This window comes from Mustela nigripes, chromosome 9 (assembly GCF_022355385.1).
Source record: "Mustela nigripes isolate SB6536 chromosome 9, MUSNIG.SB6536, whole genome shotgun sequence".
In the NCBI taxonomy this organism is placed as follows: Eukaryota; Metazoa; Chordata; class Mammalia; order Carnivora; family Mustelidae; genus Mustela; species Mustela nigripes.
The window spans coordinates 61181738-61207909 of record NC_081565.1 but is presented as its reverse complement, the minus strand read 5'-3'; the positions used below and the strand labels follow the sequence as shown (position 1 = coordinate 61207909).

Genomic DNA, 26172 nt, shown 5'->3' with positions numbered 1-26172 from the left:
ACTACCACCATCATCAAAATATAGAACATTTCCAATTCCTTGAAAAGATTTCTTTGTGCCGTTTCTCAGTTAATCCCTCCCCACAGCCTTTAGCAACCACTAAATCTGATTTTTGTCCCTAGAGTGTCATAAAAATAGAATTTTATAGTATGTAAACTTTTGTGTCTTTTTTCACTTAGAATAATGCTTCTCACTTATGATCACTTTTCCATTGTACACAGGACATGCACCTGTATTCAAAGAATGCACCTGGTCCTTGAGAATGCTTATGGGTTTCTGCACTTCCCATGCTGTACAACTCCTTGCAGTACTTTATTGTCTTAGCAAAGGTTATTATGGAGTACTTTTAGGGCTTCGAGTCTCTTTTGGGATCTCTGGAGTACATGCTTTTTATAATGCTAGCTTTTCACCCTCTTTCATTTTGTTTGTATTGGAATAATGGTTCCAAAGACTATCCTTCTTGCTTACCACTATATGATATCTTTTTTAAAAAAATATTTTTATTTATTTATTTGACAGACAGAGATCACAAGTAGGCAGAGAGGCAGGCAGAGAGAGAGAGAGAGAGAGGGGGAAGCGGGCTCCATGCCAAGCAGAGAGCCGATGCCCAATGCTTGCCCAGGGGCTCAATCCCAAGACCCTGGGACCATGACCCGAGCTGAAGGTAGAGACGTTAACCCACTGAGCCACCCAGGTGCCCCACTATATGATATCTTAAAAAGTAAACAAAAATATTATCTTTAGTTTGCTAAGGAATTGGCAGCTAGCAGTGTCCTATCTTTGTAGATAGTATAAATGAGGTATAGACTCTAAAAATCAAGTTGTATTTCTAGATGAAATTATGTAATGTGTGGGCTCTGCCTCAAAAATAATACAGAATGGAGAAAATGGGTGGCAATATAGAAGAAACAAGATGCACCATGAGCTGATGATTGTTGAAGGCGGATGGTGTGTATGTACATGGAGGTTTATTATACTCTTTTACTTTATGTTTGACATTTTCTATAATTAAAAAAAAAGAGAACATAGTTCACTTCACAACCAAACTAAATAAATAAATAAATAATCAAGTTACATAAGCAACCTATTAAAAGTTTTTGTTATTGCTCTTCCTTTCTCTTAGTTTCCTCTTGAAATATACAATTAAACTATTGCGCTCTTTGGAGCCTATGCAGGATTGCAGTTTGTTCTAATTTGAGTATTTATTTAATATTGAATATTTGTTTATGAATACTTACTTAAATGTTTGGAATATTTATTTAAATATTGAATATTCAAAATAAATATTTATTTTTAAAAAACAGATCAAAGTTTTACTTATTTTGAATATTATTTAAAACAGGTTCTGTATTCTTACTATTTAACAGTTTAGTGAAAACATAGGTTGTTTTTCCAAACTATTCTTTCAGTTTCCTACCTCCAAATCACATACCATTTCATTGGGAGTTCATTGATTTACCTGTCACAGAAGCCCTAATGTGTCACTTGTAGGGAAGAGTTGATATGGAGGGAATAAGTTGTAAAGTGGTGTCCTTACCAGTATTCATTGCTTAGAGTGTAAAAGAAGTGATTACCTTCTCAGTTTGGTCTTTCTAGCCTACAGGGTGTTTACATTGAAGCCCAATTGTGAGTGGTCATTTGGAATCCAGACCTGAGTTTTGATATTTAATTTTAAAACAACAGCGTTAGAGAACAGGTGGAAGAATCTACAGGTGAATACAAGGTTAAAAATAAACCTGTATAGTTTAACTCAGGTCGTGCTTGACGGTTAGAACTCCTTTTTGAGGGGGAAGTTTGTTACTTTGCGACTGGAACAGTTAGGTTTAGGTTAAAGGGCCCAAGGGAGTGAGGCAGGTTTTAAGGCTTAGTACCCATTGACTTTTCATGATAGCACCCCAGTCAGTTCTCTAGGTCTCTTGGAATTGTGATTCCCTCTTCTTAGCTAGCAGGCTGCAGAGGTAGTGGAGAAAGAAGATTTGTTGAACTAACATGAGGACTGGAGTCAGTAGGGTAGAAGTGAGTAATAGGGATAAAAAGAATGGTTACTATTTACTCAAATTTACTCTGTGTCAAGTATACCAACAGTTTGTTTTTTTAAATCAAGATAAAACTCACATAACAAACTATTAACCATTTTGAAGTGTACAATTCAGTGACAGTGAGTATGTTCTTATTATGCAATCATCACCTCTATCCAGTTCCAAGAGAATTTCATCACCCTAAATGGAAACCTTGTATGTATTAATTGGTCCCTGCCTTTTCTGTCCTGCTTCTCCCCAATCCCTCACAACTGCTAGTGTGCTTTCTGTCTAGGAATTTACTAATCCATGATATTTTAGTGTACATGGAATTATGCATTATGTGATGTTTTATGTCTGTCTTCTTTTACTTCTCATCTTTTCCATTTTCAAGTATGTATCAGTGGTTCATTCTTTTTTATGGCTGAGTAATATTACATTGTGTGGATATATTACATTTACTTCATCCATTTATCAGTTGATGGACATTTAGGTTGCTTCCACCTTTTAGCTATGGATAAGTTTTTTGAGCATTATCTTGTTGGATTCCCATAATGATCCAGTGAGAACAGCCACTATAGAAAACAGTGTGGAGTTTCTTCAGAAAAGTAGATATGTAACTACTGTATGATCTGACAATTCCTTTTCTGGATATATATCAAAGGGGAATTAAATCATTGTCTGGAAGAGATATCTGCACTCTCATATTCATTGCAGTGTTATTCACAGTAGGCAGGACATAGAAACAACTAAAGTGTCTGTTGACATTTGAATGGATAAGGCAAATGTGTTATATATGAAGACAGTAGAATATTATTCAGCCATAAGAAGGAAATTCTACCATTTGTAACAACATGGATGAATCTTGAGTACATTATACTAAGTGAAATGAGTCAGACAGTAGGATCTCATGTGTAGAATCTAAAAAAACTGAACATATAGATACAGAGAACAAGTTAGTGGTTGCCAGAGGTGGTGGGCAAGGTGGAGAGGAAATGGGTAATGGTAGTCAAAAGGTACAAACTTACAGTTTTAAGAAGGTTAAGTTCTAGGGATGGACTATATAGTATGGTGGCTATAGTTAAAACTGTATTGTATAAGTGAAGGTTTCCAAGAGAATAGATTTTAAAAGTTCTTGTCATACACACAAAAAATTCTGAGGTGATGGTAATCATTTCATAATGGTAATCAATCAAATTCTTTCTCTGTATACCTTAAACTCACACAATGTTACATGCCAATTATAGCTCAGTAAAGCTGAAAAAAGACAATCCAGGAAGGAAGATAACTCTGTGGATGAGGAAACTGAGGAGCTGAGAGATCACATGACTAGTCAGAGCTACATGAGTGTTGGATTTGTCTTTGGAATCCATGTCTCAGCAAGGCTCAGCAAGTTCTTAACAACTATTATTATCTCTTGTTTTGCTGGCCATGTAGACAAAGTGAGGGTGGTTTTAAATATTTCAGGAGGAGGGGCAAGGTGGTGGAGGAGTAGGAGACCGTATTTCAACTGGTCTGCTGAATTGAGCTAGATATCTACCAGAGCACTCTGAACATCCATGAAATCAACCCGAGATGTAAGATTACACACTTCTGGATCTCTATGGGGGCAGAGGATCACCAGTGGAGAGGTATAAAAACGTTGGGAGTGTGTAGACAGATATTGGAGGATAAACAGAAGGGGGACGGAGCCACCAGAAGCAACCCATTGGAAAGTAATACCACAATGTTAAAGTGCCCTGAGCTTGGGGACCAGCAATAGCTTGGGGACTGGTGGCTGCAAGACCAGAAGGAACTGATAACAGCACTGTAACAGAACAAAGGGAATTAAGGGACAATTGTTGGGACCTGGTGGCCACAGGTGTAGACCTATGCCACAGTCCCAGGACAGCTGCAGCCACTGCCCATCGGTGCAGGCCACAGTCAGCAGTCCCTGGGGCTGGTGGCTGCTGCGGCCAGCAGCACTTCCACAGCCATTTCCACAGCCTCCACCGTCGTAGGGGTGAGGGCTTATGGCATAGGCTTGAGTCAGTGGTCCCTGGGCCTGGCAGCTGCCATAGCCACCACAGACGCCTCTGCCTCAGAGGTGGATGAGAGGACCTGCAGGGGACTTGAGTCAGTGGTTTGGGAATGGCAGCTGCTGGGACTGGGCTTGCCCGGAATAGTACTGCTCATGGTTTTGGTGGCACGGGGGTACAGAGACAAATGGGGCCTCAGGTGACTACTGAGATGGTGGCTGGGGGTGCGTACCACCTGTGGGAGACTGGATTGTTCAACAGAGTTTGCAGAAGGGGGGGTCTGTATGTTCTGAGAGAGGAGGTATTCCACTCAGAAAGGAGCAGCTGTGGCTTCCCTCTGAGGTGGAAGTCTGGGTGCAGCCAGTTTACTTTGCTCTGACCCTCCTTAAAGGCAGGAAAAGCTGCCATAGAACAAAAACCTCCAGAGAACAAAAGCTGGAAAACCGGTTTCCATGGAGCCCAGCCCTTTGATAGGGAGCAGGGCAACTCCACCCAAGCGGGATTGATGGAAAAACAATGAGGCAGGTCCCTCCCACAGAAGACAAGTGGAAGGAAAAAGAGGACAACCACAACAGGGTTTCCATAAAACTATAAAACCCCAACATCAGGGGAAGACAATATATTAAGCTGCCAGTATTGCCTCACAGCCTGTATATTTCTTAGATATAACTTTTTTCCTCTCTCTTTTAAAATTCATTCTCATGATTCTTTTTCTTTAATTAATTTTTTTATCTACTTACCGTTTCAACTAGATGTTTAATACAACATATTACATAGTAACTTTATAACTTGAACTTTTTTCATACATACACATTTTTTTCTTTTTCTTTTATATGGATATAGATATAGATATAGATACATAGATATAAGTGTCAATGTAGTCCTTTTTTCCCTATTCAGTACTACATCTTTATATATACACTAGTTTTAATTTCCCCGTATCCCTGGAAAGTTAAGGCCTCTAACAAAGGTGATAAGACACACCCAGGAAGAACTGAAGTACCCTTCCTCCCCCACATTGAGGGATTATAACCACCTTCCCATCACCCCCCTTTTTATTTTGTGTTTTTTAATTTTCTTCTTCTTTTGTTGCTCTTTGTTTTTGTTTTTGTACTTTATAAATATTATTCTTGGGGTTCATTTTGGCAGGGTTTTTCTTTTTTTCTTTTTCTTTTCCTTTTGTCAGCTTTTTTGTTTGTTCATTTTTGTTTTTGTACTTTATAAATCTTACCCTTGGGGCTCCTTTTGGCTTTTTTTTTTTTTTTTTTTTTCCTTTCTTTTTGGTGGTGACTTCTGATTGCTCTGAAACTTTCCAGGTTGCAACTTGCCTGGATCGTGGTTGATATTTTCAGCTATACATCCCCTCAGCCACCTCTCACCAGAATGACTAGGAGGAGGAACACATAACAGAGGGAAAATTCAGAGAGTGTGACCTCTGCCACAGAACTATTGGATATGGACATAAGCAAGATGTTGGAAAAAGAATTCAGGGTAACAGTTAGGCAGACAATGGCTAGGTTGGAGAAAACCATTAGTGGCAACATAGAATCTCTAAGGGCAGAAGTGAGAGCTGATCAGGCAGAACTTAAAAATGCTATCAATGAGATTCAATCAAATCTGAATACTCTAACAGCTAAGGTAAATGAGGCAGAAGATCGAATTAGTGATCTCAAAGACAAACTGATAGAAAAGAAGGATCAGGAGGAGGCCTGAAACAAACAGTTTAGAAGCCATGAAACATGAATTAGAGAAATAAATGATGCCAGAAACATTCCAATGCCAGAATTACTAGGATGCCTGAGAGGGTAGAGATAGAGAGAAGACTAGAAGATATAGTTGAGCAAATCCTAGCTGAGAATTTCCCTAATCTGGAGAATGGAACAAATGTTTGTGTTCTAGAGGCAGAGAGGACACTCCCCCAAGATCAACGAGGGTAGAGAGACCTACCGGCATGTCATTGTGAAATTCATGAATCATAAAATCAGAGTAAATGTCTTGTGGGCAGCTAGGGGAAAGGGATACCTTATGTACAGAGGGAGGAACATCAGAATAACATCAGACCTGTCCACAGAAACCTGGCAAGCCAGAAAGGGCTGGAAAGACATATTCATGGCACTGAATGAGAAGAACATGCAGCCAAGAATACTTCATATGACAAGGCTGACATTCAGAATGGATGGAGACAGAAAGAGCTTCCAAGACTGGCAAAGACTAAAACCTGACCCTACACGAAATATTGGAGGGGCAGTTCTATAAAAGAAGAAAGACTCCAAGAGTGATATAGAACAAAAACTTACAGAGACAATCTATAGAAACAAGGCCCTCACAGGCAGCATGATGACGATAAAAACATATCTTTCAATAATCACTCTCAATGTGAACAGCCTAAATGCTGCCATAAAACAGCACAGGTATGAAGATTGAATAAAAAGACAGGATCCATCCATATGCTGTCTACAAGAGGTGCATTTTGAACCTGAAGATACATCCAGACTGAAAGTGAAGGGATGGAGTAACATCTTTCATGCCAATGGACCTCAAAAGAAAGCTGGGGTAGCAACTCATATTGGACAAATTAGATTTTCAGTTAAAGATATAGTCAGAGATATAGAAGGACACTACATCATTTTTAAAGGGTCTATCCACCAAGAAGATCTAACAGTTGTAAATATTTATTGCCCCCAACATGGGAGCAGCCAACTATATAAGACATCTGTTAATAAAAACAAAGAGACATATTGATAAGAATACATTAATTGTAGGGAATCTTAACACACTACTCTCAGCAGTAGACAGATGAGCTAAGCAGAAAAACAAACAAACAAATAAACAAGAGCTTTGAATGACACTTGGACCTCATAGATATATATGGAATATTTCACCCTAAAACAATGGAATACTCATTCTTCTCAAGTGCACATGGAACTTTCTCCAGAATAGACCACCTAATGGGTGACAAATCAGGTCTCAACTGATACAAAAATATTGAGATTATTCTTTGCATATTCTCAGACTAAAGTGCTTTGAAACAAACTCAATCACAAGAAAACATTTGGAAGGAATTCAAACATTTGAAAGCAAAAGACCATCCTGCTCAAGAACTTCTGGATCAGCCAGGAAATCAAAGAAGAACTTAAACAATTCATGGAAACCAATGACAATGAAGACACTTCAGTCCAAAACCCATGGGATACAGCAAAGGCAGTCCTAAGGTGGAAATACATAGCCATCCAAGCCTCACTCAAAACCATTGAAAAATCCCAAATACACAAATTCTCTTTACACCTTAAAGAACTGGAGAATCAACAACAAATAAGGCCTACCCCATGCGCAAGAAGGGAAATAATTAAGATTAGAGCAGAGATCAATGAGTTAGAAACCAGAGATACAGTAGAACACATCAATGAAACTAGAAGCTGGTTCTTTGAAAGAATTAATAAGACCAATAAACCACTGGCCAGACTAATCCAAAAGAAAAGAGAAAGGACCCAAATTAATAAAATTATGATGAAAGGGGAGAGATCACAGCTAACACCAAGGAAATAGAAACAGTTATCAGAAATTATTATCAATAACTATATGCCAATGAGTTAAGCAATCTAGATGAAATGGATGGATTCCTGGAAACCTATTAACTTCCAAGACTGAAACAGGAAGAAATTGACAACCTGAAGAGACTAATATCTAGTAATGAGATTGAAGCAGTGATCAAAAACCTCCCAAAAAACAAGAGCCCAGGACCTGATGATGCATTCCCTGGTGAATTCTACCAAACATTCAAAGAAGAAATAATACCTATTCTCCTGAAGCTATTTCAAGAATAGATACAGAAGGAAAGCTTCCAGACTCTTTCTGTGAGGCCAGCATTACACTAATCCCCAAACTAGGCAAAGAGCCCATCAAAAAGGAGAATTTCAGACCAATATCCTTGATGAATATGGATGGATACCAAGATTTTCAAGAAGATCCTAGCTGATAAGATCCGAAAGTACATTAAAAAGATTATCCACCATGACCAGGTGGGATTTATCCCTGGAATGCAAGCATGGTTCAATATTCACAAATCAATCAATATGACAGAACAAATCAGTAAGAGACAAGAACCGCATGGTCCTTTGAATTGATGCAGAAAAAACATTTGGCAAGATACAGCATCCGTTCCTGATTAAAATGCTTCAAAGTATAGGGATAGAGGGAACATTCCTCAACTTCATAAAATCTATCTATGAAAAACCCACAGCGAATATCATTCTCAATGGCGATAAGCTAAGAGCCTTTGCATTGAGATTAGGATCATGACAAGGATGCCCACTGTTGCTACTGCTGTTCAACATAGTACTAGAAGTCCTAGCAACAGCAATCAGACAACAAAAAGAAATAAAATGTGTTCACTTTGGCTAAGAAGAAGTCAAACTCTCTCTCTTCACAGATGATATAATACTTTATGTGGAAAATCCAAAAGACTCCACCCCCAGTCTACTAGAACTCATACAGCAATTCAGCAATGTGGCAGGATACAAAATCAATGTACAGAAACCAGTTGCTTTCTTATACACTAACAATGAAACTGTGGAAAGGGAAATTAGAGAATTGTTTCCATTTAAAACAGCACCAAAAAACATAAGATACCTAGGAATAAGAGGTGAAGGATCTATACTCAATGAACTACAGAACACTCATGAAAGAAGTTGAAGAAGACACAAAAAGATGGAAAAACTGAAAAAAGATGGAAAAAGATGATCATGGATTGGAAGAGTAAACATTGTTAAAAATCTGTGCTGCCTAGAGCAATCTATACTTTCAACGCCATCTGGGTCAAAATACCATTGGTGTTTTTCAAAGTACTAGAACAAACAATCCTAAAATTTGTATGGAACCAGAAATCACCCTGTATTGCCAAGGAAATGTTGAAAAAGAAAAACAAAACTGGGGGCATCATGTTGCCTGATTTCAAGCTTTATTACAAGGCTGTGATCACTCAGATAGCATGGTACTGGCACAAAAACAGACACATAGACTAGTGGAACAGAGTAGAGAGCCCAGATATAGACTCTCAACTCTATGGTTGAATAATCTTTGACAAAGCAGGAAAAAATATCCAGTGGAGAAAGGACTGTCTCTTCAATAAATGGTGCTGGGACAGTTGGACAGCTATGTACAGAAGAATGAAACTTGACCATTCTCTTACACCCTACATAATGATAAACTTGAAATGGATTAAAAATCTCAAAGTGAGGCAGGAGTCTATCAAAATCCTAGAGGAGAACATAGGCAGTAACGTCTTCGACATTGGCCACAGCAACTTCTTTCAAGACATGTTTCCAAAGGCAAACGAAACAAAAGCAAAAATGAACTTCAGGGACTTCATCAAGATCAAAAACTTCTGCACAGCAAAGGGAACAGTCAACAAAACAAAGAGGTAACCCACGGATTGGGAAGAGATAGTCACAAATGACATTACAGACAAAGGGCTGACATCCAAGATCTATAATGAACTCCTCAAACTGAACACACACAACAGATAATCACAAAAAAATGGGCACAAGAAATAAACAGACCCTTGTCCAAAAAAGACATGCAAATGGCTAACAGGCACATGAATAAATGTTCGTCATCATTAGCCATCAGGGAGATTCAAATAAAACCGCATTGAGATGCCACCTTACTCCAGTTAGAATGGCCAAAATTAACAAGACAGTAAACAACATGTGTTGAAGAGGATGTGGAGAAAGGGGAACCCTCTTAAACTGTTGGTGGGAATGGCAGTTGGGGTAGCCACTTTGGAAAACAGTGTGGAGATTCCTCAAAAAATTAAAAATAGGGTTCCTAGGTGGCTCAGTGGGTTAAGCCTCTGCCTTGGGCTCAGGTTGTGGTTCCAGGGTCCTGGGATGAGCCCTGCATCGATCGAGCCCTGATCTCTGCTCAGCAGGGAGCCTGCTTCTCCCTATCTCTGCGCCTGTCTCTGTGCTTACTTGTGATCTCTCTCTCTCTCTGTCAAATAAATAAATAAAATCTTTAAAAAAAATTAAAAATGTGTCTGCCCTATGGCCCTGCAATTGCACGACTGGGTGTTTACCCTAAAGATACAGATGTAGTGAAAAGATGGGCCATATGTATTCTAGTGTTCAAAGCAGCAATGTGCACAGTAGCCAGACTGTGGAAAGAGCCAAGATGCTGTTCAACAGACGAATGGATAAAGAAGATGCGGCCCATATATGCAATGCAATATTACTCAGCCATCAGAAAGGATAAATACCCAACTGTTGCATCAACACGGATGGAGCTGGAAGAGATTATGCTGAGTGAAATAAGTCAAGCAGAGAATGTCAATTACCATATGGTTTTACTTCCTTGTGGAACACAAGGAATAACATGGAGGACAGTAGGAGAAGGAAAGGAAAAGTGAAGGGGGGGGATCAGAGGAGGGATGAACCATGAAAGACTGTGGGCTCTGAGAAACAAACTGAGGGTTTTAGAGGGGAGCGTGGGTGAGCCTGGTGATGGGTATTAAGGAACACAATGAATCTTGGAACACTACATCAAAAACTAATGATGTATTGTATGGTGACTAACATAATACACTAAAAAAATCAGTAAAACAAGAAATAAAAGTTATAGAGATAATAAAAAATATTTCCAACAATTAGCTCTTTGGTCTAAAACTTAGCTCTCCAATTTATACCAGAGAAGAAGTGTGTTAGTCAAGAGTGTTAAAGGAGAGAGGAAGGTTGGTGCTCAAATAAGTATGTGTGTTAAGCACCAGTAAGAGGGGATTGAGTAAGATTTATACGGAATCCCATAGCATAGTTTGCACCTTGTAGTCTGACTCTCAAAATGCTCCTACCAAAATATCCCTATAGAAGAAGATACTTTGGGTGGCTTTGTGGCTCAGTTGGTTAAACATCTCCCTTTGGCTCAGGTAATGATCTTGGGGTCCTGGGATCAAGCTCCACGTGGGGCTCCCTGCTCTGTGGGGAGTCTGCTTCTCCCTCCCCTCCATACTACCCCCCTCACATGTGCTTGCATGCTCTCTCTCAAATAAATAAAATCTTTTAAAATAAGAGACTGAAACCACATCTCCCTACAGCACTCATGCATATTTTGTATCTTGTTCCCTTAATATGTTTGTTTTTATGTAAGAATAAAACAAGTGACCTAACGTGACAGGAGTACAGAATTATGAGTCAGGTTTATTCTGTGTGTTCTACATATAGCACATTACTTAGAGACCATGGGGTGTGAGGTGTGGCAGTGGGATGCTAGCTGCTATTTCCTTAACTAGATGATTGAAGGTTCAATGTAAAACTTTTTCTTTATTTTAATTTTTTAAAATGATTTTATTTATTTATTTGACAGAGATTGCAAGTAGGCAGAGAGATAGGTAGAGAGAAGGGGGGGAGGGAGGCTCCCTGGGATCATGACCCGAGCTGAAGGCAGAGGCTTTAACCCACTGAGCCACCCAGGCGCCCCTAAAATTTTCTCTTTATTGGAACTTCTTGATTTCCAAGATTGTGGAAGAGCAGATGGTTGCCCTGTGTGACTGGTTAACTGGAAAAATTTATGGACTCTTACAGTAGTAACATTAAAATATAACTTCCAGAGAGTACTTCATCTAAATAAATTATTCAAAACTTAGAAAAGAGAATGTCAAGAAAGCAAATATTAGAGTAGAAAAAATGATTCTGAGAGGCATATTTTGAAGAACTTGTTTGCAGAAGTTTTAACACATACTATCTTTTTTCTTGGTGACTCTTCAAAAACTTTAATTATCTTAGGTTGAATTTTTACTTAAATATTATCATTTCTATCCATGTTACTGTTGTTTCTTTATGCAAATGACCCCAAAGTTGTTTTTTTATTTTACTTATTATTAAATACACCAACATTTCTTCAGCCAGCGTAATTCTGAGTTTTTAAAAATACTATCATTTTGTATCTAATAGTATTCTGGCTATACTGGGTTGTTTATACGTTGATAAAATAATTTTCATAGACTGTGGGGTGAGGCGAATATGAACCATGTATTCATGCAGATATTTTGAGGTAAAACTCATTTTGAGGCACATGCTTGAGCATAATTTGTGCTGATTATGAGGTGTTTTCCAGTAGTGTAAAATGTAATTCTGATAGCCTGTTGTAAATACAAATTCTAAACCAAAGTTTTTAATACGCTGCAAATTACCTTACTTCAGTGGTTTTCCAATTTAAATTAACTTATGACCAGTCACCATATTTTTCAGGTCCTGATTACAAATCTGTATCAAAAGAAAATTGAATAGACTCCTCTTTCTTCATTGATTTTAATTTAAAAGTCAATTCATTTAGGATGCGCAGAGATACAGATTTCAGAAGTTTGATAAATCCATTTGAATTGTAATATTAAAAATGTTTCCATGGGTTGTGTGTGTGGGGACCTCCCTCCTGTGCTTTACTGTCTGTGGTGTAAGACTCAGCATGTCTTAGTGTGTAGATATGGCCGTTACATTAGTGTGGTATTTTCTCTCCATTCACTGAAATCTGCATTTTTTTCATAGGGTCGTTTATTTGGTATAATATTCTATTTCCTATTTATATATAATATATATTAACCATATACAGAGGGCTGCCTCAAGTGACCATATAGGACAAAATGATTCCTTTTATTCCTATTGGTATTGTAGGGAATGGTAGTATTTCTTTTTCTTTTCTTTTTCTTTTTTAGAGAGACAGAGAGTGTGCATGACTGTGGAGGCAGGGTGAGGGGCGAGAGGGGCAGAGGGAGAGGGAGAGAGAGAATCTTAAGCAGGCTCTATGGCCAGCATGGAGCCCACTCTCACAACCCTGAGATCATGACATGAGTGAAATCAAGAGTCAGATGCTTAACCGACTGAGCCCCTGGAATGATAGTATTTCTGTTGTTTTCTTTGCCATATACTTTAAAAATTTCCAGCTATTTAAAAAACTCAGATGCAGATGTTTAAGCAGAACATCCTACCTTTTGCAGGTGGTTCCTTATACCCTAATGGCTTTTTCCTGGCTAGTTGATCTGTTTCCTTCTGATGATCACATACTCCATGGTGGCATCAATAAGTCCTATTTATTTATATTTTTTCTTTTTCATTTATTTGTTTAAAAATATTTATTTATTTATTTAACAGAAGGAGATCACAAGTAGACAAGAAGCAGGCAGAGAGGGGGGAAGCAGGCTCCCTGCTGAGCAGGGAGCCCAACGCAGGGCTCGATCCCAGGACCCTGAGATCATGACCAGAGCTGAAGGTAGAGGCTTAACCCATTGAGCCACCCAGGCACCCCTCTTTTTTTTTTTTTAATTTAAATTCAATTAGCCAACTTACAGTACATCATTAGTTTTTGATGTAGTGTTCAATGATTCATTAATTGCATATAACACCCAGTGCTTATCATATCACATGCCTTCCTTAATGCCAATCACCCAATTATTCCATCCCCCCACCTACCTCCCTTTCCACAACTCTCAGTTTGTTTACCCGGACTCAAGAGTCACTCATGGTTTTTCTTCCTCTCTGATTTCTTCCCATTCAGTTTTCCCTCCCTTCACCTATGATCCTCTGTGCTGTTCCTTATATTCCACATATGAGTGAAATCATATGATAACTGTCTCTCTGATTGACTTATTTCACTTAGCATTATACCCTCACTTCCATCCATGTGATGGATATAAATGGTAGTATTCATCCTTTCTGATGGTTGAATAATATTTCATTGTAAATATGAACCACATCTTCTTTACCTCTTCAACTATTGAAGGGCATCTTGGCTCCTTCCACATTTTGGCTATTGTGGACATTGCTGCTATGAACATTGAGGTTCAGGTGCCCCTTGGGATTACTATGTTGGTATCTTTTAGATAAATACCCAGTAGTGCAGTTGCTGGGTTGTAAGGTAGCTCTAATCTTAACTTCTTGAGAAACCTCCGTACTGTTTTCTAGAGTGGCTGTACCAGCTTGCATTCCTGCCAACGATGTAAGAGGGTTCCCCTTTCTCCACATCCTTGGCTGCATTTGTTGTTCCCTGTCGTGTTAATTTTAGGCATTCTAACGGGTGTTAGAATGGTATCTCATTGTGGTTTTGATTTACTTTAAAAATATTGTGAGACACTTCCATGAGGTTAAAATTGTTCATAGTTAATGAATACTGGTAATCCTTTTGTCAAATTGGTCACATCTTGAACTATTTGCATGTAGTGAGCTATAGAGTTAGATAAGTAACATTTCTAGTGGCTTTGTCTTCATTTTGGCAGTGAAGGAATTAAACAGCTTCTGTGCCTCTACCCACTTTATCATGTGCATCACCTTGTCTTCTTGGTGAGTTCTGTTTTCTTTCTGGGTTCTCTCTCTAGGATTCTTCTCTGTCTTTTCCCTGTGTCTCTTTCCCTTCTTGCTTTCCCACTTCCCCTTCTTGCTTTCCCACTTGCTTTGCGTTGGTAGTGTTTCTCTCTGAGTAAGTAAGGCGAAGAGCAGGGCATTATGCATATTCATTTTCCTGTAGCTTGCGTGGCTGAATTAATGACTCTGCCTCAGACAAAAACTACAGGGATGAAGTCAGTGGTGGAGAAAAACAACTATGTTTTGGTCCTTGATATACTATTGAGCAAAAGGGTTGCTGCATCTTAAGTTTCCTCATTTAAAGGACTGCTCAAAACACTGCTCCCACACAGACTGGTGGGACAGGTTTCCAAGCATTTGACCGGAGCTGTCTGGGAATTTGGTTCAGGAAATTGGTAGCAGCTAACCTTTTAATTTAAATTCCAGTTAGTTAACATGCAGTGTAATATTAGTTTCAGGTGTACGATATAGTGATTCAGTACTTCCACCGGTGCTCATCACAACACGTGCACTTCTTAATCCCCATCACACATTACACCTATTCCCCTCACCCACCTCCCTTTTGGTAACCATTAGTTTACTTTCTATATTTAAGAGTCTGTTTCTTGGTTTGCCTCTCTTTGTTGTTTTTCCTATTTGCTAGCTTGTTTTGTTTCTTAAATTCCATGTATGAGTGAAATTTACCCAAAGAACACAAAAATACTAATTTAAGGGACGTATGCACTCCTGTCTTTAATAGCAGCAGCATCTACAGTATCAGTTAACTGTATTAAATTGATCAGAAAGAAACACAAAAAGGTGGGGAACTGCTGTTTCTTCTCTTGCCAGGTATTTGGAACGATCACCTCTAGGAATCTTTCTTAAAATGAGAGATTTCTGTATTAAAATGTGTATTAACCTTTGCTAACCATCTTTATTATTTTCTCCATTTACCAGATATTAGGTTGAATTAAAATTTGTAAGTTGAAATTTGTAAGGCTTAGTAATTTTATATCTTATGAAAACAATTCTTGGTAGCTCTTTTTGTAAGGAAGGTCAGCCTTTAGTGATATAAAGATGTATCCTTTAGCTTTTAAGAATTCTGACTCTAATTTTTAGTACCAGGGTTTTTTTGATGGAGTTGGTATATGTTTGCATAGAACGGTCTTTCTGTGAGAATACTAGAACATAAGCTTTAAAAAAATCTATCTGAAATTTTATCATAATTGGCACATCACTACTTATATTCATTGTTTCCATTTAGGTTTTTTCCCAAGCAGTTCTCAAGGGTGTGATGCATTTCTTCGCCACAAGATGACACTGATATCTCCGTCTGTATTGAAGAAATATGGTATTCCCTTTGATAAGGTAAATTAGTATTATTTTTTAACATTCATTTTGTGTGCATAGTATTTATATGTAAGACAGATTTAACACAAACTAATATATCCTTGACTTCAAATAGGGTTTTTAGGATGTGGGGAGAAAAATGCAGATTCATGTTTTATAACATAACAATTATTTATCTGAGTACTAATTTGAAATTACTTTATTTTAAAGATTTTATTTATTTATTTGACAGAGAGAGAGATCACAAGTAGGCAGAGGCAGGCAGAGAGAGAGAGGGGGAAGCAGGCTCCCTGCTGAGCCTGATGTGGGGTTCAATCCCAGGACCCTGAGATCATGACCTGAGCCGAAGGCAGCGGCTTAACCCACTGAGCCAGCCAGGTGCCCCATGAAATTAGTTTTATTTCAGGGTACATTTACTATAATTTCATGCTGGTTATAGTTCACTTATAATAATACTAAAAGTAAAATGCAGGACATTCAACAAAATAAGATGTAGCACTTCTACATTAAGGACTTTTATATGAACAACATAGTTTATGTATGTGTGATCTATTTTTTAAAAAGAACTCAGAACAGAGGCACCTGGGTGGCTCAGTTAGTTAAGCATCTGACTATGGCTTAGGTTGTGATCTCAGAGACCTGGGATGGAGCCCCTCCCGTGGGCTAGGCACTCAGGAGGGAGTCTTCTTGTCCCTCTTCCCCTCCCCTCACTTGTGTGCACAGGCATGCTCTCTCTTTCTCTTACGTAAATATAAATCTTAAGAAAAAAGAACTCAGAACAATTATCGTTAGTTTGGTTGGTTAGAGTCTATGATTACAATACCAGTATGTTGCTTCTAAACATATTCAGACATAAAACAATTGAGCGTTCATCATGAATAAAATTGCCTGATGATTTAATAATCAGAAGTTGCTTCTTTGAAATATTTCTGAAGATTAGGTTCTGTAAGGCTCAGTACATACTGGGTTCCTCTTTCTTTGTGCCCATGGGTAGTTACTGGGTCAGAATTATTATGAGCATGAGAACTCTTTTTTGAACATGAGAACTTTTATGTGAAGAAGCTAAAGTGACAAAAAGCTTTTGACCAGATAAATAAAAGCTCGTCTCAGTTAGAAGAGGATTTAGGAATTAGCTACTTGTGGACATATTAATAAATAGCTACACTCTCTTCATCTTTTTTTCTTCACTTTTTAATTTGACTTTTCTTCCCATAATATTTGTTGTTTTTCACTTTAGAAGTTTTTCACTTGTGACTAAATCTTTACCTCTTCTTAATCCCCAGCCCTGAAAGCACATCCCCCCACCCCCAGCTTTGTTCAGTGTAGAATTTTTGTAAGGACGAGGAGTCATTCTTCAACTTGGAGGTGGTTGCTGCTCACTCACAAACTGTCTATGCTGTATTCATGCATGAGATGAGACATATTTGTCTTGTGTGACAGGGATGCTCTCACCACTGTTTTACTCGCATAGTCTTAGCCTTGACAAAAAGCAGGTCTTTGAGATGTATACTGTGGGGGATGTGCCTGTGTGTGGAGAGAAGCTGGTGATGGACTACAGCACTCACAGGTACAGAGGGCAGGGGCTGTGTCCCCCAGATGGGCCACTGCCACTGTGAGGTTCTGTCTTACTTACAGATACCTCTAGGCACTGGGCTTTTTAGTCTCAGACACATCATCAGTGAGTCTTTCTTTTAGGTGGTTGGCATTAACTTAATTAGACACTTCTATTTAAGTTGGAATTTTAGAAGAGGAGAGGAGAATGAATGGAATAGTCTCCCAAGAACAGAAAATCCTTAATGATTTTAGGGCTGGTGATAGATACTGATCAAGCTGGTCTTTGAAGAGAGGGTCCTGTGAAATAGCAGAGTGTGGGATTGGTTCATTTCCCCAGGATTGGAGGCCTTTGGAGCTTGTAGCTCCTTTCCAAGCTCTGGGGAGAAGGAGGCAGGTGCCCTGCACCCCTTTCTGGGCTGTGGCTTTTCAGTACTACTTGGTAAATCACCAGATGACAGGTTCTCCTTTAATCTCTTGAGGTTGGGACATTTCATGGCTTCTGAAGACACCAGTGCCTCACCATCTGATTGACATTTGCAGTTTTTTATGTGAAATACTGCCATTTCCCTTTCCATGTTGACAAAGAATATGTGATGACTCTGTACTCCTCAAGGAACTTATTCTCTGATGATGATAATGTATCATGGGACAGAGTAGTGTAGGCTTCTGAATTAAACTTCCCAAGTTCATTCCTGTTTCTGTCACTTGGGGAAATTACATAATTTTTCTGAGTTTCAGTTACTTTAGCTGGAGAACGATGATAATAATAGTACCCACTTAATAGGACTATTATGAGGATGAAAAGAGATGATCTATAAAAGGGTTTTGCATAGCCCTCTTTCTCCTCATTTTGACCCTGTTTTTAGGCAATCATTTCACAGTCAAAGTAACATTCTTTTCTATAGCTCATGGTGTGATTTGTATGTTTTGGTGGTTATAAAAAGCCAGATTTCTTTCAATGTATTTGCAATTATATATATATATATATATATATATATATATATATATATGCACACACATATACATATATATATATGTTTAATAAACTGATAATGTCTGCTTTTAGATGTGTACTTTCCTTTCCAACTTCTTTTGTGATATGGAATTGTGATGATTGTTTAGTCTTTTAATAAAAGGGACTCGTTCTTTTCTGTCACCATGCTTTCTTATGTACATATTACACAGAGGCAGTAAAATAAGCCAAAAAACATTTTGGCTAACTGAGACTCACTGTTTCTGGAAATTATATAGAAGCATAAAATTTAGAGTCCCTTTCAATGGGAACAGGTACTCTCTTTCAACATGGCAAGAACAGAGGTTTCTAGGTAGAGTAGAAAAGGATTGTGGGTGGGATTCAATGGCACAGTGAAGGTAGTTACTTTATCCCAGTGGCAGCAACCCTATCCTCTTTACCCATATGTGTAGGGTTAGAAATAGTTGGCCAGCTTGAGTTTTGTTTTATCACATAGTACAGGGAAGTGCCTAGTTTCCAAGCCCAATTATAATTAATGAAATTCAGTTAGACCAGGAAAGGAGAGAACCAGGCTGTGTTGTCATGTGGCTCAGAATGATGGAACTGGAAACATGCTGAACACTGAGAAGTCGTTCTTTGCTTGCCAGGTGGCAGCAGAGTGCTGCTCATTGTAGTAGAACACCTTCTGGGCTGTCATGGGCTTGAGGGCAATGAGATAAATTTCAGATTTGTTGTAAAAGAAAATACTTCTACATACAACATTTTTGTATACCTAAAATGGCAACTGAATTGCCTTGTGTGCATCTGTATTTATACAGTATGTCTCCTGTATGTCTACATACACATACGTACTCCCAGATTCATTTCTCAGCATTTTAGGACTGAATTGAACCATGGTGACAAAATGAAGCATAGGTAATACATTTGATAATCCATCATAGTATAGGTAAATTTTTAAAAGAGAGCAGAAAAATTTTGCTTTACTATTTTTCTATAGCTCATGGTGTGATTTGTGTGTTTTGGTGGTTGTAAAAAGCCAGATTTCTTTAACCTAAAAAATAGGAATGGAATAAATGTATTTCTCATTTTGCTTTTAAGTTCTGACTGGTTTACCCAAGTTTCTTTAATTATATTTAAAGATGCACTCATACATACATATTTGAGTTCTTTGATAGAAATTTTACTATTAAATGGAATATAGCTAATTGTATGTTTTCTGAGTATTATGAAAGAATAATTTGGTGAATACCACCAACTATTTAGCAACAGAATTCATAGTAAACCCTGTTGAGGGTGCATTATTAGAGTTTCTATAGCTGTAACTGCAAAAAAAAAAAAAAGTCAAAATAGGTCCCTTTACAGAACTACAATAATATGAATTTTTAAAGTATTAAAATATGCAGGTTGAGTGCTAAAACAAATTTACTTGATAACTTAAAAACATCTTCATATAAAATATAATATCTTTGATTATGGATTTAATGATTGAACAACATTGCCGTAACCCTGTTTAGAAAAGTCTTTAATGTTTCCTGAAAAACTGTTAATGGATTGGGTAAAGATCTGGGGCTACTTTTTTTATATTAGATAGCTCTGATACCATGGCATTTTTTTTTCTTTTCTTTATTGGAAATATATATATATATATATATATTTTTTTTTTTTAAAGATTTTATTTATTTATTTGACAGACAGAGATCACAAGTAGGCAGAGAGGCAGGCAGAGAGAGAGGAGGAAGCAGGCTCCCTGCTGAGCAGAGAGCCCAGATGTGGGGCTCCATCCCAAGACCCTGAGATCAAGACCTGAGCCGAAGGCAGAGGCTTAACCCTCTGAGCCACCCAGGCATCCCTTGGAAATATATTTTAATAGTATTTGCAACTTAGAAAGTCTATAATTAGAAAATATTATATGATTTCTATTCTACAGATCACTCAGGAGGCTGGAGAATTTATGATCACTTTTCCATATGGCTACCATGCTGGGTTTAATCATGGTTTCAATTGTGCAGAATCTACAAATTTTGCTACAGTTCGATGGATTGACTATGGGAAAGTTGCTAAATTGGTAAGTTATGCCTCAAAAATAAATGTGTATTCTGGTAATATTGTAGCAGGAAACCCTAAGATCACATGCGACAGTTTTTTTCCTTCATTGATGTTGTGTGCTTCTTATCATGATAACTTATTTCAGACCAGGTATATTTATTTTATATGGGCTATATTATCATTTGTAGCTATAGTTCTCTGTTTTGAGATTAATGTGGTGCAGAGGTAATTTTTATGCAGCTGATGTTTGCTTTCTTTCTTAAAGCCACCAATTGTTTTTTTGTGAGATTTTTTAGTGGCTCCCTGTGGCTCCACGTTAGCTAGACTTGGCTCTGTCCAAATTGAGTTTAGTCCATGGCTTAGAAAACAACTACTTACAGAGGAAAGTTTCTGTTAAAACTGTAGTAAGATGTTGAGGGAGGATGGTAAGAAGAAATGATTAAAATTGCCCTTAGTACAAACATGAATTTCTTGAAAGTAATATAGAACATGCTTTAACAAGAAATATATCTTTATGTTAAATTTGGTATAAAATTTTGCATCTCCTGCTCAGTTATATTTAATTTAGTTCACACACTGTGTATTTTCATTCACAGGCCATAACTTCTATTTAATTTACTTAATCTCCCCCTGTGGTGTTAAATAGAAGACATCTTCAAAGGTAGCTTCCATTAGGTTGCTTTCTTTCCTGTGGCTTTGAAGGCAGAAATACAGGCTGGCAGAGGGCAGCTTCTAAATGAAACTGTTTATTTTACAGAGTATGTAAAATTGACACAGATTTAGTGGAAAGTGACACATACAACTTACATGGCTGTCTCTTGGCCACAGTATGAGTATTATTCATTCTACATTGATAAAGCTTGCATGTAGAACCACTGGGTGAACTTGGATAGAAATATATTCAGGGAATAGAGCACTAGGTTTAATTTATATGTGTATTTAGAGAATTACATAGTATATTAAAATGAAACTATAGCCCTTTGACAGCCTAGGAAGCATTTGTGTGAACTTGCGAAAAAAGGAAACCTGCTATTAGAAGACTTTTTCTGTTCTGAGTAATTTCTGTTTATGAGGGGTAATTTAGAAAGGAACAGAACTGAACTACTTCTTCCCATTACACATCTTTCATATTATAATAAACCTAATAAAAAAATAGAAAACTCAGAGTATGTGTCTTGGCCAGCTACTTACAGTGCTTTCACAGAAAGGTAATGCCATAGTAGAGGAGGCAGGGCTCTAAGGTCCCATTATTTTTCTAGTTAACCATATATCATTAGGACAGTCATTTATTTATTTTGTTAGTTTCTTCCTCTATAAATCAGAAATACCTCTCCACCCCATAGATTTATTATGAGGGGAAAAAAATCTTAGGTATGTGGATATCCACTCATGCTGTGTTGATTTATATCATTCAATTTAGTTAAAGAATATGACTGTCTTGGTTCTGGTATTTTGCTAGGTACAAAATTGTTCAATGCCTATGATACAGTTTTGGCTAGTTGGTTAAAAATTGTTTTAATTGCATGTGTTTGAGATGTTTCTAGGTGTTGCCTCTACCTTTCCCTTACTTTTGGTGATGTGGTTCTCCTCCTCTGAGAATGTATTTGTTTTCTCTTGCTATTAGAGCAAACTACCATAAAAGTACTGGTTTAAAACAATACCCACTTACCATGGTTCTATAGGTTATAAGTTTGATATTAGTCTCACCAAGCAAAAATCAAAATGTTTGCAGGGCTGCATTTCTTACTGAAGATGCTGTTGAAGAATCCATTTCCTTGCTCAGTCAGGTTGTTGGCTGAATTCAGTTTCTTGAGGTTGTAGGACTGAGTTCCCATTTTCTTGCTGCCTGTTATCTAGGTCTTTGCTCCTAGAGGTATCTCTCAGGTCTTTCCATGTGGTCTCCTACATTTCAGAGCAAGCAAAATCCCTTTTAACATATAAGATGACATATTCACAAATTGCAGGGATTGAGACATGCATATCTTTGTTGGTGGGGATGGGAAGGTTAGGGCAGTAAACTCTCTATCATAGAGAGTTCCAGTCAATAATTGACATGGTGATATATTAAGAGTCTTCTGTGAATAGATGTAACTAATTTCAGTTATTTTATACAGGAACTGGAAATTAAATTTATAACGGATACAGTTTTGAATGTTTCACTAAAACATACTTATGCTTTTTAAAATCATATTCCTCAATTTTATTTTATTTTATTTTTTTATATCCCTCAGTTTTAATATTTTCTTGATTAGTCTCATTAAATAAGTTCTCTTATATTGTAGGGTGCTATGATGGCATTTTTGTGCATATTTTGGTGTCTTTGTAATTTTTTTGACACATTTTTATTGATCTCCAAGTCTATTTCTTTACACAGCAATATGAATACTGTATTGTGTGCATGTATGCATGCATGTGTGTGTGTAGTTTTTAATTTTGGGAAAATTTGTGAGTTGGACAGTTAATTTTTGTGTTTTGCTGGGAACAAATGTATAATGGATTAGTTATGAACTGCACCTAGAAGCTTTTAGCTTTGGGATGCCTGGGTGGCTCAGTCAGTTAAGCATCTGCCTTCGTCATGATCCTAGGGTCCTGGGATGGAGTCCCACATTAGGCGCCTTGCTCAGCGGGGAGTCTGCTTCTCCTTCTGCTTGCTGCTCCCCTCTGCTTTTGCTCTCTCTCTCTCTCTCTCTGACAAACAAATAAATCTTAGAAAAAACCAAACAAACTTTTAGCTTTGAGGATACCTAAGTTAATTCTTAAACTAACGAAGTTTTGCCTACTGAATTCTTTGCTTTATCTAGTTTATTCTAAACGATAGTTATTATTATACTCAGGGGTAGTTTTATATTTGTGTATAGTAGCATCTGAGGGGTCCTGTAAGTTTTATTTATCTATAAATATTTCCCGTTCAAGTACCCAAAGTTTTATGACTTTATGTTTTTATGGTTATTTGGGATTAGGGTACCTATAAACACATGTACTTGAAAAAATATATTTTAAGTCTCTAATTAAAAACAGAAATAGTTATTATTCACAAGGGATGAGTTGTGCTTTTGAGGGGGGCAGATAATTTAAAAAATAATGGCATGGTTTTTTCATAGTTGAAGGACTAGGGGAAATGAGATCTCCTTTGCCTGTCACATGGGTAGAATACATAAAAGGTTCCAAGACAGAGTCTCTTTGTGGGACAGAATTAATGTGGTACAGCATGTGGGTCTGTACTGGTTATATTTTATATATTACAAACCAATATTTCTAATTTGATGACTTAGAAAAAAGCTTTACAAAGCCCTGACAACCTGAAGAGATCAGTATCTAGTAATGAGATTGAAGCAGTGATCAAAAACCTCCCAAAAAACAAGAGCCCAGGACCTGATGCATTTCCTGGGGAATTCTACCAAATTTCAAAGAAGAAATAATACCTATTCTCCTGAAGCTATTCTCCTGAGGTTTTTAAAATTTTTTAAAAAATTTTATTTTTCATGGGGCGCCTGGGTGGCTCAGTGGGTTAAGCCGCTGCCTTCGGCTCAGGTCATGATCTCAGGGTCCTGGGATCGAGTCCCGCATCGGGCTCTCTGCTCAGGAGGGAGCCTGCTTCCTTCTCTCTCTCTCTGCCTGCCTCTCAGTGTACTTGTAATTTCTCTCTGTCAAATAAATAAATAAAATCTTTAAAAAAATTTTTATTTTTCAGTGTACCAAGCTTCATTGTTTATGCATCACACCTAGTGCTCCATGCAATACGTGCCCTCCTTAATACCCACCACCAGGCCCTCCCAACCGTCCACCCCCCTCCCCTCCAAAACCCTCAGTTGGTTTCTCAGAGTCCACAATCTCTCATGGTTTGTCTTCCCCTCTGATTTCCCCCAACTCACTTCTCTCCTTCACTCAATGTCCTCTGTGTCCCTTACGCTCCACAAGTAAGTGTAACCATATGGTAATTGACTCTCTCTGCTTGATTTATTTCACTCAGCATAATTTCCTCCAGTCCTGTCCATGTTGATATAAAAGTTGGATATTCATCCTTTCTGATAGAGGCATAATACTCTATTGTATATATAGACCACATCTTCTTTATCCATTTGTCTGTTGAAGGGCATCTCGGTTCTTCCCATAATTTGGCGACTATGGCCATTGCTGCTATGAACATTGGGGTATAGGTGGTCCTTCTGTTCACTGCATCTGTATCTTTGGGGTAAATACCCAGGAGTGCAATTGCAGGGTCATAGGCTTGCTGTATTTTTAATTTTTTGAGGAATCTCCACACTGTTTTCCGAAGTGGCTGCACCAGCTTGCATTCCCACCAGCAGTGTAAGAGGGTTCCCCCTTCACATCCTCTCCAACACTTGTTGTTTATTGTCTTGTTAATTTTGGCCATTCTAACTGGTATAAGGTAGTATCTCAATGTGGTTTTGATTTGAATCTCCCTGATGGCTAATGATGATGAACATGTGTCTGTTAGCCATTTGTATGTCTTCTTTGGAGAAGTGTCTGTTTATATCTTCTGTCCATTTTTTGACTTGATTATTTGTTTTTTGGGTGTTGAGTTTGAGAAGTTCTCTATAGATCTTGGATATCTGCCAGCTTTTCCCCATTGAGAAAGATATTCGCTGTGGGTTTTTCATAGATAGATTTTATGAAGTTGAGGAATGTTCCCTCTATCCCTATACTTTGAAGCATTTTAATCAGGAACGGATGCTGTATCTTTTCAAATGTTTTTTCTGCATCAATTCAAAGGACCATGCGGTTCTTGTCTCTTCTCTTATTGATTTGTTCTATCATATTGATTGATTTGTGAATATTGAACCATGCTTGCATCACAGGGATAAAACCCACCTGGTCATGGTGGATAATCTTTTTAATGTACTGTTGGATCCTATCAGCTAGGATCTTGTTGAGAATCCTTGGTATCCATATTCATCAGGGACATTGGTCTGAAATTCTTTTTGATGGGCTCTTTGCCTAGTTTGGGGATTAGTGTAATGCTGGCCTCATAGAAAGAGTCTGGAAGCTTTCCTTCTGTATCTATTCTTGAAATAGCTTCAGGAGAATAGGTATTATTTCTTCTTTGAATGTTTGGTAGAATTCCCCAGGAAATGCATCAGGTCCTGGGCTCTTGTTTTTTGGGAGGTTTTTGATCACTGCTTCAATCTCATTACTAGATACTGATCTCTTCAGGTTGTCAATTTCTTCCTGTTTCAGTCTTGGAAGTTAATAGGTTTCCAGGAATCCATTCATTTCATCTAGATTGCTTAACTCATTGGCATATAGTTATTGATAATAATTTCTGATAACTGTTTCTATTTCCTTGGTGTTAGCTGTGATCTCTCCCCTTTCATTCATAATTTTATTAATTTGGTTCCTCTCTCTCCTCTTTTGGATTAGTTTGGCCAGCAGTTTATCTATCTTATTGATTCTTTCAAAAAAAAAACCAGCTTCTAGTTTTGTTGATATGTTCTACTGTATCTCTGGTTTCTATCTCATTGATGTCTGTTCTAATCTTGATTATTTCCCTTCGGTGCGTGGCATTGGCTTAATTTTTTGTTGGTTTCCCAGTTCTTTAAGGTGTAAAGAGAGCTGGTGAATTCAGAATTTTTCAGTTTTCTGAGTGAGACTTGGATGGATGGCTGTGTATTTCTTGCTGAGGACCCCCTTTGCCCTATCCCATTGGTTTTGCACTAATGTGTCTTCATTGTCATTGGTTTCCATGAATTCTTTTAAGTTCTTCTTTGATTTCCTGGTTGTTCCAAACATTCTTTTTTTTTTTTTTCCTTTTTCATTTCTTCTTTTTGTTATTTATTTTTATTAACAGGTAATGTATTATTTGCCCCAAGGATACAGGTCTGTGAATCGTCAGGCTTACACAGTTCACAGCATTCACCATATCATGATCT

General features: G+C 37.7%; 1 protein-coding gene across 9 annotated transcripts in view; it reads left to right on the top strand.

The window, feature by feature from the left end:
- Positions 1–26172, top strand: part of KDM4C (lysine demethylase 4C) — a 497442-nt gene that overhangs the window by 123212 nt on the left and 348058 nt on the right. For all 9 annotated transcript variants that reach the window (XM_059411675.1, XM_059411674.1, XM_059411670.1 and 6 more), the window contains 2 exons: positions 15623–15726; positions 20163–20300. In XM_059411675.1, the coding sequence (XP_059267658.1) occupies positions 15623–15726; positions 20163–20300 (242 nt within the window). The remainder of the gene's footprint in view (positions 1–15622; positions 15727–20162; positions 20301–26172) is intronic.